At 35.0% G+C, this 19,327-nt stretch overlaps 1 protein-coding gene across 2 annotated transcripts in view; it reads left to right on the forward strand.

Annotated features, from left to right (window-relative positions):
- The first annotated feature begins 13,573 nt into the window (after positions 1-13,573).
- The window catches only part of ebna1bp2 (EBNA1 binding protein 2), a 7,417-nt gene continuing 1,663 nt past the window's right edge, over positions 13,574-19,327 (forward strand). Inside the window, exons 1-6 of one of the 2 annotated variants that reach the window (XM_015391177.1) lie at positions 13,574-13,622; positions 13,703-13,784; positions 16,416-16,499; positions 16,686-16,858; positions 18,020-18,143; positions 19,174-19,265. In XM_015391177.1, coding sequence (XP_015246663.1) covers positions 13,710-13,784; positions 16,416-16,499; positions 16,686-16,858; positions 18,020-18,143; positions 19,174-19,265 — 548 coding nt within the window. In that variant the 5' untranslated portion in view covers positions 13,574-13,622; positions 13,703-13,709. Of the gene's footprint in view, positions 13,785-16,415; positions 16,500-16,685; positions 16,859-18,019; positions 18,144-19,173; positions 19,266-19,327 lie in introns of both variants that reach the window. The other variant, XM_015391176.1, reaches the window with a different exon arrangement.

The following is a 19,327-nucleotide window of genomic DNA, read 5'->3' on the forward strand; positions in this document are numbered from 1 at the left end:
TCTGATGTGGTTGAAACTATACATTTTGATTTACTAGCAATATATTTTTACCTTAAGGAAATTAAAGAAACTACATTCATACAAAGTAAAACTATAACTTCTAACAGATCATAAACAAGTTTTATGCTTTTCTATAATCTATTTTTTCTATTTGAAAAAATGAAATCTGTACCATTACATACAAGTATAAATGTAATTTGGAATAAAGTAGTGACAAAAATGTAAAACTGTATTTATTTCAAAGAATAAAAACATAATTCTGATCCAACTATATTGACCACAGACAGGATTTAGAATTCATGATAACTTAGAGCTTGACCTTTCGTTGTTAAAAGATCATTAGTTCGATCCTATTTTTTTTTTTTAAAGCTAAGCTGAAGTTCCTCTGAGTTCGTACAATCGTCTCCATATGATAACGGAGCCATTTCTCTTGATGATTGCAATGCCTGCCCATCATAATCCTTGCTATTCTGAAACTGAGCAGACTGCGTTAGTTGGAACAGCTGCCTTGCTCATGGTGGTGCTGTGATGCTCACACCTATTTTCAATTAGTCAGGTAATGAGATCACATTCACGTGAGTTACAGCATTTGGAAGGATAAACATCTAGTGACACTATTATCTTTGACTTGAAGTAGATATTTACTTGGAAAATAATTGTTTTAGTTGATTGTTTCTGTGATAAGGGATTTTTAATTCCGGGTAAAGAGAAATTATTGGTTTCAAACCACACATGCATTTTTTAAGTTGAAACAACATCAACTTTTAAGTTGACCGAATTAAATGGACATTTCACTTCTTTCAGTGAAGTTTTTATTATATTGTACTATATTACATCTTTCAGTAAGGATTTTTTGGGCTAAAAGCAACAAACTCTACAGTGTGTTCATTTATGTCCATTAATACAGTTCTGTATCCAGAAGCTGCCCTAATATTTTGCTTAAAGTTGTTTTAAATTACTTAGTAACTAGGTGTTTTCAATCATAACATTGATTTTTATCAATGTTATGATTGATTCAGAGTCCTTTCAACTCATTGCAGTGTAACATCTGTTCCCTACAGTTGAAATTATTAGTTTTAATCTGACTCTTACTGTTGCTGGGCTCCTAGTGATTTTCTGTACCTCATGTCTCTCCATGTTCTGGAATAACCTACGGTACCTAATATGTACCTCAAGTCTCTATTAGGAGCTTCCTCAGATACTTTAGTCACTTTAATGCCCCTATTAACTCTGTCTCTTCCACCGATAAACTTTTTTATTTATTTTTTTATCCCTCTGCATTTCATAAAAAAAAAACATAAATAAATAAACGTAAATTCATTCTATTCAGGTCACAGTTAAATTCATTAACCTGTTGAATTGATAACAGAACTACTGCACTGATGATCTCAAAATTCCTTTTTAAAAATTTTTTTTTTTTGAGGAATTTACATTTAAGTAAAGCATTTTATCCTTAGACCCACCATAGTTGTTTTTGCTTAGCTGACAAGAATGCATTAATGAATCTTCAAGGCTTAAGATAAACTAATTGATAAATTATTTCCCTGGAAACAATTGTTCATGAAAAATCATTTTCTTCAGTGTATTAAGCTATTAAAATTAAATAATTAATTGGAGATTTACTTTTACCCTTAAAAGCAAGATTAATGAAATCGGGTATGTGTAAAGACAGAAATATTGATCAAAAAATAACCTTGTTACTGTGTTTTATTGTTTGTAAAAGATTGTGTTAACTTTGAGATAAAGAGCCCCAGACAAGAGATTGTAGCCAATATCTTTTTTGGATTTGGATAATTTTGTCATTTTAGCAGATTTAGTTCAGCTTTTCCTTCATCTAGTTCTCTCATTAAGCACTATAAACCCTGAGCAAATTTTTCTTCTATCAATCACTATTCCAACAATGATAAAAAAAAAATTATAGGAATATTTGAGCCTCTGTTAAAGTTAAAATGTGATGATCTCTCAGACTATTTTAAAAAGCTCCAAATGCAATGATATAGTATAGTGTGAAAGCAGTTTGAATCTAAGCAGCTGTGTTTAGACGCATCATAATTAGCAAGAGCCGTGAACCAGTCTGACGAGACCACGTGAAAAGCAGCTGCTACACTCTAAGCAAATCTTTATTCATGAGTTTGCTGAGAATCTCAAACATGCACATATAAATACACACAAAAGCTGGAGGCTCTTTTTTTCATATTAATTTGTAAACGTGAATCCAATCTGTTTCTTAATCCAGCAGGGGTTGGCCCTTTTATTATTTTCTTTATTCTCTGTATGTAAGAGTGATGATGATGGGTATTTATGCACGTCCATTAACAACTCCTAGGAGAAAGGCTATGAACTCAAACAAAAAGCATAACAGTGGGAGGTAAATGCAGAGGAGAATGGGCTGTATTAATGCATGCAGCATGGAATTATTAACTAAAATCTGATATCGGAATTGTTCTGATAAGGCCCTCCTGGGTTAAAGCCTTTTGCTCCACTTAGTGATGGAAGTCTTGGATTGTCTATACAAGGTTATCAACTGTATAGACTTAGCTTAACTTAGGGGGGTTGAATGAAAAACGTTGCTAAAAGCAATTTTAAATGTCAGATCTCTGTTAAGTGTTTTTTCAGACATCATTCAGCTTTTCTGGCACATAAAAATTGTTGTATCTAAATCAATCCCTGTAGCTCAGCAACTCTACCATAGTTTAAAGTCTTTGGTAGTATTTAGCTTAGTTAGTTAGTTGGCATTATTACTCACCACAGTGAGTAATAATGTAATAAACTCTGGCTTCAAAATATAATAAAACATTATTAAATCATATTTTGTTATGGCATGTAAAAAAAATGTATGGTTTGTTACTTCATTGAACAAAGAAAAACTGGTTCATTAGGTCAAATTCTTAACTTAATGACGAATCATCCAAGAAATAAAATTTCAGCACCATGGAGAGCGCAGTCTTTAAACCACCAATATTCCAAACTTTACTGATAGAATATTAATTATTATTAAGGAATGTCTCCACTCAGAGACAAAACTCAGAAATGTTCTCAATGGAAATGTGTCCATCAAAGCCACCATACACTTCTTAAAAATTTAAAAAGCAGTAAACATTCGGTTTTCAAAGCCTTCAGTTGTCCGCTAGAAAGGTATCCGTAAGGGTTTTTACAGCATCAAAATAGTCCAAACATGGATTCAAATCAATAAAGATACTGGGTTAATTTTAAAATAAAGTTTTTTTTTTCTATTTTCTCTTTAATGGTCTAGCTGATAATGTAGACTAAACATTTTTTGATTGCCTCTCAAGCTAATAGAGTTAAAAAAAACAACTGCAAGCTAAATGGGCAAAATGACAGTCAAGATGTGGGATCTCAATATATCTCAATATAATAAAAAACAAAAAACAAAAATCCCCACTGAAGTTGGATAAAAAGTGTTTCAAAAAGTGTTATCTTAAGAGTGCGCAATTGACTTTTTGTTATTTCTTCCTTCTTTTTTTTTTACTTTTAACTGATTTGTTGTTTTTTTTCCAGTTTACTGCTAATCATAGTTTGTAATTCATGGATGAACATTTTAGAATTAATTCTGATTTTTCAAGAACAACATCTACACATGTGCTATGTCACAATACTTGTGCATTATAAGAATAACATTCATCTTTATTTGTCATTGTAACTGTACATTAAAAATGTATTTATTTTCTGTGTTAAACCTACTCTAAGGGAGAAGTATTCATTGCCCAGACAGAATTGTGGGACTAAAGGTGTTGCTCAAGGAGGTTTGAACCAGCTATGATGGAGCCTCTGCAGGATGCAACGGCCCCGTTTTCTAGCCACTCGGCCACCACTGCTCTACATGCAAGACAATTGGTAAAAACAGTGGCATCTACTAAAAACCAACAATTTTGTAACACCAAAGATTCAGTATACAGCTACCAAAATGCTCTGAGGTCATAAAAGAACACAATATAGGGCGAGTAAAATGTTTTTGGTGGAAGAAAGGGATGAGGAAACTTGGATTCTAAAGGGGTAATCAGAAAGATGTAGGGAGACAGGTGATAAATGAGAAGAGAATGAGTCAGTGAGAAAGGCAATTACTTATTGGGAGGAATATACTGAAAGGAGGAGAAGCAGGACAGAGAAGTCAGTGAGGCAGAAAGGCAGAGATAAAGAGAGGTGAAAGAGAATTAAAACAAAGAACAAAGGACAGGAGGAGCAAAAGTGGAACTACAGATTGGAAGCCGAGGGATAAAGAGATGACACAGAAATATAAATTCACACAAATAACACTCAAATGACTTAAAAGTAGTTAAGCTTGATAATGGTAGCCCTGTGTGTTAAAACCACACTGGAACATGACTTGACTGTGTTCCACCCAAATAAAAACAATCTATTTGCTTGCTGTGAGAGAGTTAGAGCACAGACGGCCTGAGCATGGCCAGATGGACCAACTGACCGGCTGGCAGGAAGTAACAGGCTGTACGCTTCTTTTTGATTGGCTCTAATTATGATCTAGTGCCGTGCCTCCCAGGGAATAGCTGACTGGCTGATGCGTGTGGTGCACAAGTGTGAGCATGTTTTTGTGTAAAATGCAGGAGGGTTTTAACTGAGGAGCAGGGTGACCAATCAAAACATTTTATGTTAAAGTAAAAAGGCCTTGTTATTGTGCAACAAACTGGGTTGATTTTGAAAAAGGCATGAGTTTAGAAAAGGAACTCTGGACTGCTGTGCTGAATCCACACACCTTTCAACCTTATGGATGTCGTTAAGCAATAGACACACACATGAATGATGCTGGCCAAAGTGGGACCACAGGAGCCAGAAAGAGAGCAAAAATTACACAGCTATAGCAAACGGCTGAAGCTCTCCTTTAAAAAATACCCAAAACATATGAAGATGCATAACGTAAATGTGTCACAAATAGTACATGTCACAAAGTAATGTTTGTTAGACCCTGTGAGTTGGACCTGTGCCTATGCAGCCAGTCATAAAAAGAACTGTGGACAAAAATATTCTCCAAGGCAGTGGATAGGAACATTGAAACGTCTCTATACTAAATGAAGAGGGAGAGGAAGCTTTCTGTTTCATCTTCCTACCTCCTTCCAGCACTATTTGGATAACACTTATCTTGCCCTTCCGCTTTGGCTTATGTGTCCATACCAGTTTGCATTATTAGGTACCAACCTCTCGCTACCCTCTAAATACCTTCTTTGTAGGCATTTATATTTTTCTCAATCAAAGTATGGGAAGCTGCAAAGTCATCCCAGAAGGTGGTGGTTTTAAAGTAGGCACTTAATTTTTAGCATTTTAAAGTCTCAGCTCTTCTTCATGATCAAGGTATCTACGCTGCCTGCTAAGTATAAGGCAGAGAAAATTTGTTGTACATCTGCTGACCAAAGGCTTTCAATAATCTGGCCCATCTGATCAACTAGTTTTGGCGCTTCCTTAAGAAGGCTGGAAAAAAGGTGGGAGAAATGAATTTTGCAGGCTCAAAAAATTTTGAGTGTGAAGTTGTAGACAGCGGGAAGTGAAGTAGTTTATGATAAACATGAACCTCGGTGGTTCATTGGTTTTCTAAAACACCCTTATCAGTTATTTTAAACTTGAAATAAGTTTGGTTGGGATGAGTAAGTGTTTAACATTGTTAAATAAAATTTAAACACACCTATTTCCCTTTTTTATTTACATATTCCTTTTATATCTCTTTACTCTGCAATATTCTACTCCTTTTGTCTGTCATCAAGTTTAACTCAGTGTACAGTAGGTCCACATGCCTGGCTCCCTCCTCACCCTCTCCTTTTTTTTTTTTTTACATTTAATCAGATCAGTTTAGTATTCCATTCACTTCCATGTAATAAGATGATTATGCATGACATGCAAACACCCATTCTCATTTCGCAATATATAGGACAATGTGCTGACACTGATTCATTTTCAACCCTTTCTCTGCTCTAACCCTGACAATAACCCTAAGCTAGCCATTGTCAGTGCAATTCACACCTGAAAAACTAAGTGAGGGCCAGCAAAATGTCCTCATTTTGATACAAAACTTCCTGATTAAATGATGAAATAAGAAAAATTATCTTCACTCTGATGTAAAAAAAAAAAAAAAGCACCCATAGATATCCAGCCCATTTGTACTTATAATGTAAAGTCTCATTAATTCACATGTGAGGTCTGATTTGCTTTAGCGTGCAGATCAGAAAACTTCCTGGACACATGAAAAATTTAAAAATGAGCTTCTGTTATAGAGGTCCAAAGGTTGAACACCTGATTCCCTAACCCTGTTCTATAATTCAGCTTGCTGCTATTTTCATGGCAGGAGCAAACTTTTCTTACTTAAAAACAGGACTTATGGTGTTTGGTTCGTGTAAGACCTTCTATGTTGATTTATGCTCTTTGGTAGCAGACAGTCTCTAACTTTGGTTGTAAAATGTACAATGATAAACTAGATCCCTTGGTTTGAAGCTGTGATCCAGTTTTTATCAAATCAGGGAGCTAATGGACTTAAAACACATTATTTGGAAACAAGTCATTGGAACAGCAATGTATGCCTTCATTTTATCTTGTTTTGACTATTGTAATGCTCTTAACTTTAACCTTACCTCTCACAGCTGCTTCGCCCCTATTCTATACTGCTCACTTCAGCTGATCAGCGTGTCCCGGAGGGGCCAAGGACTAAGCGGACACTAATAGGGGACAGTTTCTATCCATGTGTTTGAAATGCCCTGGCAAAGTTTAGACCTGAATCTAATAGCAGCTGTAAAGTGGCATTGTGTGAAATAGTTTAAGGGGGTAGGAATATTTTGGTAGTGACAGTAAAAGTGAATTAAACCGCCAATAATTAAATTAAATGGTTTTGTTAACAAATATATTATATTTGGACTTAAATGGTAAAGTAATTAGTAGGGTTATCAGGCGATTAGTGACATGTATCTAATTACAGGATTTGTAATTAATTGATCTAATAAATCTCATCTCTGCTAAAGCAGTTGTGGGGAACAATGGTCCTCAAGGGCTTAATCAGTTTTCCATGCAACCCTCCTTCCACACAGCAGGTAACCTTGAAGGATGATGGTCAAGGTTCCCCATCATTGAGCTAAAGGTTCCCAAATAAGAAGCAGCAGCAGTAGCCACAGAACTTCCCCCAACACTTTTTTATTTATATTTTTTTTGCGTTTAGAAGATACATGAAGCTGGAGCAGCTTTGGTGATGAAAGAATTCTTTATCACAGCAAATACAAATCACCTTGCTGTGGTTGACAGCTCTGCGTTCTTTCTTTTTGAAGTAAATTTTTCCGTCAAAGGCCCTAGCAATGTCTTGCTGCCCCCCTCAGGCCCATTACGTCCACACCATGCTTTGGCCAGTTATACAGGTGAGAAATTATGATGTGTAATCTTCTTCTGTTGTTGGCGGTTAGCAAACAGCTTTAGGTGCATTTACGCCACCAACCATCAAGGTCACTAAGTGAGCAGTTTTTAAATTTAATAACTTCAGGAAGATTATTTGAGTGAGTGAGGTATGAAAGACACAAAATAAAACTGCTTAGATAGTACAACTCAGCATAAAGGACTACAAACACTAATTAGTGTGAGAGTTGAGCTTTCCCATGACAGCAAACTAAGCAGTGTGAGGTTTCACACCAGTACAGGTCAGAACTTAATCAGTAACTGTATAAACAAAATAAATGTCACTGAAATTTTATTTAGGGTTTGCATACACTGTAAATAAAATATAACTTAATTAAAGATAAATATTTTCATAGCATATTTCATGTTGATTTGTTTTTTTTTTTTGTTTTTTTTTGTTTTGTTTTGTTTTTTTACAGATTTCCTTAGAAATACACATTGGTACCAATAATAACATCAAACAGAAAACGTGTTCTCAACTGAAATAGCGAAATATTAATTTTTTTACCTAAGTTTTCTTTGTCCATCAGTGACTGATGGAAACAGAGGATTTGCTGCTGATAAAGTGTCATTGATTTCTGTTAAAAATGAATAATCCATTGTTAAATTAAAGTGTTTTCTTGTGCTAACCTTCTCATTACTCATCGTTGAGGAACTGAGTTGTTTTTCTGGGTCAGCACACCAATCTATAATAGAGAAGAAACAAAAAACACAGGCAAATAAAAATATCTATGCATAGGCTTGCTTGCTAATTCACTGTACACAACTTTATATTTAAACATTTCTTTTTATCTGCGAGGAAAAGATGTAGAAAATATTTTCACTTAAATATTTTGATTTTTGCATGTCTGTAATTTCACTGAAAATATTGTCTAAATGTCCATTGCTCAGTATTGACTATTAGTTACACTCAATTTAACAGGTGAAATAGTTCCCTAATGAGTGTTGAAAACTGCAATTGCTTGTTTAAAATCGTTATATACAGTATGAATATGCTTGTTGTATTAGTCATGTTATTGCATCTACCTGTTATGCAACTCCAGATTAAAAATTAGCTTTAAAGGGGTCATAGAATGCAAAACTGAGTGTACATAGTCGTTGATGAATAACAATAGTTCAGTGGCGGAAATGGACATACAGAGAATTTCAAACCCCATCGACACCTCCTTTCTCTGCAAATCCCACAATTCCTCCACCATAAAACGGGAAAATCCAAACGAAGCCCCGAGTTGACGTAAACTCAGGGATGTTTTGCCTTATTTGGTTCTGGCCTGTACTTTTTTCACGTCCCGAAACTGACATACAGACCAGCCCACTTGTTCACTGGCCCAAGGGAGTTGGGGGGGTATGAAGTGTTGACTGCTGGGCCGCTGACTGGAGCAGACCTCAGCAGAGAGCCATGAGCCGTCCTTCCTCAGCTGGAGGAGGGGGGCTGGGGGCCTGTAAGGCAGGCGGGGGGAAGCGTGGGGCCGCCTGTGTCCAGGCTATCGCCACCGGGTCGGGTTTGGTCGCCCCATCCACTGGTGGCTCCCTGCCCCCATCCGCCAGGGTTACCGGACCAGCCCACGGAGCTGACGGCTCGGTTCAAATGCCCTGTGTGTTTCGACTACGTGCTGCACTGTAGTCGACCAAAATCCCTGATAATTTTGAAATTTCCCCTGGACGTTTCAAAAGGAAAGGGAGGATGTCTGGTCACCCTACAATGTCAACAATTTCAATGTTTCAGTGAGTGAGTGCTTGTTGCTATGATGCGTCTTTGCTCAGCTTCAAGAAAGGTGTAGACAACACAGCTATCCAGATACATTTTAATTATTCAACCTATCCTTTAACTGGATGAAAACACCTTAAAAATCAAACTTGGAAATATGGGGAGATTAGCCCTAAAAATCACAAAATGTGTAGGTGAGGAAGCCTCAAATCGGAAACATTCAGTAAGAATGTCAACCTGCCAATTATCAGTGCACTTAATGTTCATGCTTTGAAGCCACAAAGTACTTGAATACAGTCTCGCCAGGGCTTAAGCCTTGTTATCATTCACTTTTTTATATTTAAGAGCCATTAATAATACAAAAATGTCCAAATAGAGTGAATGCAGCTTCCTTTCAATCCACTGTAAAGAGCAGCCCATCATTTTTGATAGGTAGTGGCAGTCAGATATGAATTCAGAGACAGCCTCTCTCATTTTCATTTTCACCATTTTACTTGAGGGAATGTGATGACAGGAATGGAAAATATTATAGTTTTCCTTTACATTGTGTGTCAAAAAGCAGCTACCCTCATGAATAAAATGATGGAATTAAGGAGATTAAGCACAAATAATAAGAACATTTTTTTTACCATACAAAAAGCACTCAGGGTTCTCTGAAGTTGAAGAGAGTTTATATCCTTTGAGGAAAAGCAACAAATTCAAAATGAGCTGTGGTGATCATTAGAGGTCCTGGATTGGTTATCTGCAGAGTTCATTCTGTATACTGTTTCAATAATAAAAGAGCTTCTGAAGTCTGTTGAGCTCTTGAATAAACAAAATCTGCATACTTGATGATTTACGCTTAATAACAATATCTTTCTCTATTTAGAATATTTGAGTTCACTACATGTATTAAAGATAACAATATACAGAAATAATTAAATAAACAAACAAATGAATAAATTAATAAAACTGGCAAGCTTGACTACAGGTCTTAAAACAAACAAAAAATAGTTGGTATGGCATGCCTTTTTATTTTGTATGTCTTTTTTTATTTGCTTTTCATATTTCTGCCTTGACTGATCTTACTGAAACTTAAAACTTTACCAGGGTATGGTAAGCCTATGGCCATGCTTGCATATAAGGTAGGTCTTCATTGAGAGCATCCTCAATATCTAATTAGTTGCTGGAATTGTAAACAGTTAGATTGATCACATGTGTCAGATCAGAGGAATGTCTTTCTTTTTTCTAAAACACAGACAGTTTTATTCAATATCCTATTAGCCTTTCATTTCTGACAGAAACTCTACTTGAATAATTTTGTCTGCTATCTGTGATTATAGACTGTCGTTAATGAAGTACTTGGTTGATATTCTTGCTGGACCACTTGAGATGATTCCTTTTGAAGTGGCATTTGGAATAAGATCAAGTCACTTTCATGCTCCAGGGCATGGACACATTTGTATTCAGTATGTGTGCACACTGGCCTTTACTGCAACCTCAAAACAAGATAAGAAAATTTTTTTGTCTATCCCTGGTGCTATGTTATATCTATATGGTGTGTGGAGCCGGTGGGGGGTGTGTTTTATTGAAATGTTTCAAATCTCAATCTAGCAAAATATGACTTCTGATAATGTTTTGGAAGTAAATCTATCTATACAAGTGCAATTTTTTTTTATCTTCACACAACTTACTTTAATGCTTTACACTTTTCATTGAAAAAACACAGGAGCGGTCAAGCTCCAGTCTGTCTTGAATTAGAATGTACTAAAAAAACTAAAGCAATATTTCCTTGAAGATAAACGGAAAGGGTTATGAAAAAGAGAGAACCATTTGTTCCAAACCTGCACCTTCAAGCCAAACTGAAATCTGCAATCCACTTGGATAAGCCAAGCAAAAAGAGTGCAATGAATGTCAAAGTAAGATTTTTACATGCAAAAAAAAAACTGTGTCAGCTGATGGTAGAGTTTTCTTTTTTGTTTTCGTTTTTTCAGGAACTTGTTAGTTGCAAAAATTGTGTGGGATGCAAAGCTGTAGGAATAATGTATAAATTCTTCAAATTTGCCTTTAGTTGAATCCTTAATAGAAGAAACTTCAAAATATTGGGTAATACAATAAGACATTGACCCCACAAATGCATAGAAACTGGAATGGTACCAACTACAGCCCATTGGAAATATGACGGCTGATCTAAAAGGCAGAGTTTGGAGAAGAAATTTAAAGTAAATCCCATCGTTTTTGACAAATAATAATAATAATAAAAAAAGAGAAATATCCAGGCAGAAGTATTTTAGAAAGGTTTTGATCGATAAAGCTTTATGAGTAATTTTCAATGTGAATTGAATACAATCTACAATAAATTAACAGTTGTTGGATAATCTTACCATCCGTTTTCCGACACGCTTATCCCGGGTGCTGGTGCCCATCTCCAGCTGTTGATAATCTTACCATTCTAAGAAAAAGACTTACTTAGACTTTTGTTGTCATTTTGTGTAAACAGAGTGTGTCCAAAACTAAATTTCGCTTTTTACAGCTTTCATGACATTTCAATTTCTTAAAGTGCAGCAGTGATCAAATCTAAATAGCGTGGGAGAAAAAACATGGTGGAAAAAAAATGCGTTGATATGGAAGCTCAGAGCATTAAACGTATATTGTGCAATTATATGTTTTGTGTAGTTTTTTGGTTTGGTTTTGTCAGTGTGATGCAGAGTCTGGGACATGATTTTGAGTTTTTTCAACAGTTCATCTGTCTGATAGCGGTGGCGAAGCAGCTGTTTCGGAATCTGCTGGACCTGCATTGGATGTCTCTTTCAAGAGGGCAACAGGGAAAACAGTCCATGTTGGGGGGGTGAAGGGTCTTTGATAATGTTACGTAGCTCTATAGTCAAGAACTTAAAAGACCAAAATTCATGGCATACTTTTGAAATTTAAAGATATTTCAACTTATAACAGTAATTGCATCTATTTATCAAGGACAGGGGTGCTCAAGTCCACTCCTCAAGAGCTACTATCCTGTAACTTTTAGATGCATCTCTTCTCTAACACACCTTAATCTAATGGCTTAATCCCCTCATTTGCTCAGCAGTTATGGTAATGAGCCACTCATTTGATTCATTTGTGTGAAAAATGGGGTGCATCAAAAAGTTACAGGATAGTACCTCCTGAGGAATGGACTTGAGCTACCTCTGAGTAAAGTAAATCATACCTGTTTAAGATCAAGTAACATAATTTGTGTAAAACCGCTTCCTGGTGCAATTCCTCCTCACTTTGACTGAAATATTCCCATATGCGTTTTTGAATTTGATTTTAAATAATTATTCCTATATTAAATTGGATAAATACAATTTAATATAATAATCTTTATAAATTGTTGATGTCATTATATATTGTTTTTATTAGAAAGGAACCTGGTAGGCTATTCCCTGAGGTAAATGTAGACATGACACTGCATAAAATGAAAAATGATTGGAATTTAAATAAAATATGGATAAAGACTGATATATATTTAAGAAACTCATAACTACCTTAAAATGTAATCAGATGGTTCTAAGAATTTAAAAGCATGTGTGGGAATAGGAATATATATACCAGAGTTTAAAATAACAATTCTAAAAATATATTAGATTAACTATCTGTTTTCACAGCAGAAATGGGGGCAATTATACTAAGCTTACAACGGGTAGAGGAGGTTAGACCAGACAGGGTGGTGGTCTGTACAGATTCCAAAGCAGTTTTAGAAAGTATTCAGGGAGAAGGAAATGATAGAAAAGATTTATTATTAGAAATTTAGCACAGTCTATTTAGATTATATAGGGGTAGCATTGATATGTGGTTATGTTGGGCTCCAGCACATGAAGGTGTTAAAGGCAACGAAAAAGCAGTTATATTAGCAAAAAGGGCTTTGAAGGGAACAATAACAATTATAATTCCTTTTGGGAAAGGGGAAGGGAAATTATTTATTAAAAGTAAATGGAAAAATGATAAGAGGTGAAAATAAGATAAGAAAGGAAGATGGTTATGTAAGGTACAAAAATCAGTATTAAATAGAATCATTAATGAGAGAAACAGAAGGGAAGAAGTAATAATGATCAGATTAAGAGTGGGTCAAACCTATTTAAACAACAATTTATATTTAATAGGGAGGAAAAATAATGATAAATGTGAAGTATGTGGAGAAAAAGAAAATGTAGAACATGTACTGATGCACTGTAAAATTTATGAACATGAAAGGGAGAAATTAAGAAGGATGGTTGAAAGGACAGGCTAATAATGGAGTCTTAAAGGAATATTGGAAAATGAGGGAAATATAAAGGATATTCACGGATTAAGAAAAGCATTATTTATTTATCTACAGAATACAAAATAGAAAATAGAATTTGATGTAAAGTAATGTTGCTGCACACTCATGTACAGTAGGTGGCGGTATGCACCTTAAAGTTGCTTGCGATAATAAGGATCCCCCCCCCCCGGTAGGAACGTTTGTTCAACCACGTGTTTCCGATTAACTTCACTTCCTCCCCACGCGAGCTGCTTGCTACATGTGAGTTCTTGTGCATCACTAGATCCATCCACGTTTTAAGCCAACTAGTTGCCCATTTATCAACACATGGTTCTTTGTAGCTCGACTATGGATTCAGCCGAAGAAGAGTCGCTTCACGGTCAGAGTTCAGATGAGGAAGGCAGTGAATTGTCGGACGGAGAGGTGAGTTTATGTTGGCATCGCAGGAAAGAAGCTAGCTAGCTGTGTAGCACCACAATCACTGTAACACTCCATGATCTAAAGAACGAGCAAAAACTCTTTGTTGATATCCTGAAGTCTGCATTCGGTTGTGGTGATTAAATATCTGGCTGATATATATATACTTTTAACACCGTTGACAATAAGTCAGCAAGCGTCTAACATTTAGAAACATAATTACTAAAATATCTTTGTGTCATAACAGGGAGATCCGGCCATGCAAATGAAGAAAAAAACGTAGTCAGAATAAACTAGATTAAGCAACATAATTAATACTTTTTAAAAGTTAAATGGCAATGCGGAAGAGAAATAACATAAAAGAAAATACGCTATGTGCAATTATTAATAGAAATTGGACCATAATAAGTAAAAAAAAACTATTTAGAAGTTAAACAGAAGTAAATAAGCAGCATGTTAACAAAACAACGTCCAAAACTGAAGCAAAATGCTAAGATTATAGAAATATAAAAGCTCAGCCTGTCTTTCACTTAATATCACTTTCCTGTTCATTCAGAACTTCTTCTCCTTTAGAATCTTTTATTTGGTCATATGAGAAGTATTTATATGTAACTTGAGATTTTTTGTGTACAAATAAACATCTAAAAGTATAAATATTTAGTCCCTTTTAAACCGATGCCTTTAATAAAATATTGCTAAGCTTTAAACATCTTACAAGATCACTGTTCAATCCACCATCTGAAAAAAATAAAAGCCGAAACAAGGCAAGATGGGATTGTTAGATGAGTGCGACAATCCTAAAATGCAATCTGAAAGAAATTATGTTAAGGATGGTGCACAACCAATTGGCTTGCACTGAATGCATTTGTATTGCTACACAAAGCTTAAGAATCCCCTAACTTAAGCATATTACAATTTTTTTTTGTGCCACTTCCTTTGGTGTTGCAACTATGCTGATTGAGACCAGTTGACTTGGAAGTTTGCAAAGTCAAAGTGGTCTCTGCAATGAGGGGTTCATGGTTGGGTGTTTTTGCAAAGCTGTAATCTTATTTGCTAGGTGCTGTGAGGTTTTTCCATATACACGATTGGATCTCGTTCAGTTTGCTGAACATATTGGCTACTTGTTATTCAAACAATTGTTTCCCAAGTTGTATTTTAATCATTAAATAAAATCAAAGTTGCTTAAACTGACGCTGCAATCGCAGTAAAGTTCTGATGCAAATTTCACCAAGACATGGATGCCCAATTAACTCAAAACTAAAATAGGTTAAATGTAAATCCCTATTGGATTTAACTAATTTATTTTTGATATTAAATATATTTTTGATCCCAAACACCTCATCTCACCACGGAAGAAGTCGGATGGATTGGGGAGATCCTGGGTGTATTCCTTCCACCGTCCAACGATAACCTCTTTCAGAATCAGCAGCTCCCCACTCTGGGAGTGGCACATTCTATTTTTCTATAGTTATAACTTCAAATAAAGATCCAGATGTATTTAATAACAACATCTTTCACCCGTTAAGCAAACCAATTTTGTCATAAGGATTTTAAACTACAGCATAAACAGGGGAACTTATTAATGTGTTGAGCGGTCAGGTCTGTTCTCTTTTTTGAGGTAATGTTTTCAGCATTTGCATTAAAAAAATCTAAATCATCAATCTCTGTAATCGATGAAACATTGAAATGATCCAAATAATCTTTATCATCTGACTGAATTAACTGTGTTCCACTTTTACTTAGTGCTAAAAGTCATCTTTAGATCCAGTATCTTTTCCTCAGGGGGGGCAGCCCTACTCTCCAGGTGTTTGGAGGTTTGATTCTCTGCTCAGTTGGAACATTGACAACAATGCAAAGGAAATGTTGGATTACTTAAGCAATCGAGCCTTAACTAGTATAACCCAACAACACTGTTATAATTCTCACTTAAAATACTTGAAAAGTTAAACAAATACTAAAGAAATTATTTTACAATTAATAATGTTTAAATGGTTATTGAATAAAGTAGAATTTATTTATGACTAACATTTTCTCTCCTCTTCCTTTACTGCTCTTGGACCCACAGTAATGGAATCAGTTGTTAGTTGCTCACATGGGAAACTGAAGCTATACTGCAATCTGCAGCAACTTTAGTGAACTGCATGAGATTTAAACAGTCTTCTACTGAATTGACAGAAATGGTTGCATTTTACTCTAAGCAAAGTTTTGATGCATATAATTCTGTTTCAACATTTTTTGCAATATAGGCATTTATTAATCATTGTGGCCCTAATTTGCAGAGATTGGTAAAAAAAAAATTAAGTGAAGTTGTATAATCTGTTAATGACAGCTGAAATTAATGCAACTAATAAAACGGCTAAATAAACTGGATTAAAAATGCTTTCAAAACAGTTAATCTTTTGACCTTATTAATGTAATAACCTGTTGTAGTTTAATGTTGACAGTGTCAGTACAAAGTAGGAGAGATGTGGAACAGTCATAAAGTAGACGATAATCTCAGGAATTCCAAAAATCTCTTTGCTTACTGAAAATTTACCTGAGTGCTGAAAATGTAGAATTTTAAATAAGAAATATGGAACACTTGTAAACCATTTCTGTATGGTTAAATAAACCTTTTTTTTATTTTTTATTTTCAAGCTTCAAGAAGCCTTCGCTAAAGGACTGCTGAAACCTGGGATGAATGTTATGGTAGATAAGAAAAAGAAGTTTATCAACAATGTGGTGAGTAATTTATATCACAAGGTTTCACTGTAAAGTTAAAATTAAATAATTTAAAACAAGGGTTAAAATGCTACCTTTCTACTTAAAAAAAAAAAAAAAAAAAGACCAATAGTCAAAATTACTTATATCGTTTCAAATGTTGTATTTGTTGAATATAATTCTGTGTTCTACGTGTTTGTAATGCAGGAGGGGTTGAAGCAGTGCCTTGCTGACTTCCGCAAAGATCTACCTTGGGTGGAGAGGTTAGACTTGACCAATCCTCCAGCTCGTGACATCCTCTCCAACGCTGAAGAGAAAGTGTCTGCTGGAACCAATGGGGAAATTGATGCCGAAGATGATTTCCAAAGAGAAATGGTCTTGTAAGTAGATGTCGGTTGAAATGCACTGTAAATATATGCTGAATTGAAATAAGAGCATTAAGTCTAAAACCTATTTTCAGTTTGAACTAGCGATTACGTTGGTTGTTTTTTGTTGGTGATGAAGAAAACATTTTGTTTACAATTTTAGTTTTTCATATTGAGCATGAGACAGTAACAGCAGAAAAATGGGTATTTGATGGCTAAAACATGAAGAGAAGTGTTTATTTTTGTTGTGACGAAGATCAAGGAAGACAAAGATTTTGTTTAAAGGTTCTTTGTACAATCAGAAGAAAAGACAATTCCTCCTATTCAGAATGTAATATGTCAATAACAAGCAGAGGGATCCGCAATACTGCACACTATCCTGTGCTCATTTTGCCCCATCTTCCACCACCTGAGAATCATTGTGGAATGCTGACGACCTGAGATTGGCTGTTTGAGTTATTTTTCATAGATTAGAGAATGACTATCTATGGATTTTACTTGAGTGACTACAAGTAATTTGAGACCACAGTGGGCATAGCGTGTCAAAACACTCACCATGTCTAAAGATCATGATTAATGTTAGGATTGTACCTTAAACTTATCTCATGTTTTGCCGGCTCACATCAAACAGTGATAGTTTTGTGATAACTGTCGCTTTAATGGCAAATATTTTACGCTTAGAAGGGACCTGTTTACTTGCTGAAATCTAAATGGTGTAATTGTACTATTTACAAACCAAAAGCCATACCTGAAGGCTGATTGAGAAGAGAGACAGACATGTCAAGATTGTTATATTTCCAAGCAGGAAATATAACATGCTGTATTTATTAACAACTCATACATAATCTAAATGGAGAATATGCCAACACCTTCCCATCCACAGTGGCATAAATCATGTCGTTTTGAAAAAGAAATAGAGGACGTTCCATTCAAAAACAGCAAAATATTAATGGGTTGTGATTGGTCGCTTTTTAACCATCCGAATGCAGCGGGTGTGAGTTGGAACAGTGTATATCCATCTCTCTGCACACACAGACCGGTGAAAATAAGAACAACACATGTTGGAAATGTATGACTAACATATTGCTTAAGTAAAAAAAAAAATATCTTTTCCATTTCATTGTCACAGATTATCTAGAGAACTAAAAATCTTTACCTTTCTGCATTTATTTCCAGCTACCGCCAGGGCCAGGCTACAGTACTCGAGGCACTGCCTCTACTTAAAGTGCACAATATAGCCACCAAGAGGCCTGATGACTACTTTGCAGAGATGGCCAAATCAGATCAGCAAATGCACAAGGTAAGCCGCTGGTGAATGTTCTGTCATCAAGGTCATAGTCGGTCCAAAAAAAGTAAAAATAAACAAACAAAAAAAAAACAATCCGCTACACTTGGTTACCAAGTTGGAAACAAAGTCCAGTGGATTGGTTTTTAACTTTTTAGGAATTACGAGGTAAGCAGTTCTTTCTTTACAAGTATCTATATCTTTAAAGGAGCTACAATATCATTTGAAATGATCTTAGGATTTCTAAGGTTTTCATCAATGGTTGCTATAAAAAGTCAGTGTAATATACTGAATATATTTGCCCTAAAATAAAATGATTGTATGTTATCTTTATAGTATACAGTTTACAGTATCTGTATTAGAATCTAAGCAAAGTTGATTGGTTGAAGCAGTTTGCTCCTATTTTTTTTATCAGAAAAAAAAAAAAGATTTTAAGTCAATTTTTTTTTTGGTATTTCTTTAAAATGTTCTTTTATATGAATAACATTTCTGATTTCAACAGAATAATCATTAATAAGGATATTAATATATGGTGGAAAATATAATGTCCAAGGTATCCAACAAATGCAGTTTTCTTTTCAAATACAGGAAGCAATTCATATTTTTGTTCAATTTTGTCCAGTATTGATAAAAATAGCTTTTTTTCCCCCCTTCTTTTATAGGGGGGCTCTAGGCTTGGGCCTAGATTTGCTACATTTATGGGGTTTTTTTTCCTACTGTATTGGAAATACAGTTGGTAATATCTTTTTGCTATCTGAACAAGTGGTTGATGGGGGAATTAAATTTGATTTCATACGTTAAAATGTATCAAGTTTCCTTAGAATTAAGAAAGCTTCTCTACATCACACACGTCTTAAAATAATTTACTGATGACTTTGATAGCAGAAGAGAAATCTGCCTGCAAATGTTCAGCTTTGAGATAAAAATGCTGCTTTTGTTACTCAATTTTTGTTTTGTTTTTTCCTGTTTTCTTATTATTTAAAAAAAATATATATATTTTTTTTTTATTCTTTGGGAAAAAATTAATACACTTTATTTTCTTTAGATCAGGGCAAAGCTGCTCACTAAACAGATGATCCTGGAAAGGTCTGAAAAGGCCAAAAAGCTGCGTGAGCAAAGGAAATTTGGTAAAAAGGTTTGTAGCTTTTCTCTCTCCTTACTCCAAAGACACGTTATTTGATTTAATAAGTCCAACTAAG

The sequence above is a fragment of the Cyprinodon variegatus genome, unplaced genomic scaffold (assembly GCF_000732505.1).
Source record: "Cyprinodon variegatus isolate N-32 unplaced genomic scaffold, C_variegatus-1.0 Scaffold528, whole genome shotgun sequence".
NCBI lineage: Eukaryota > Metazoa > Chordata > Actinopteri > Cyprinodontiformes > Cyprinodontidae > Cyprinodon > Cyprinodon variegatus.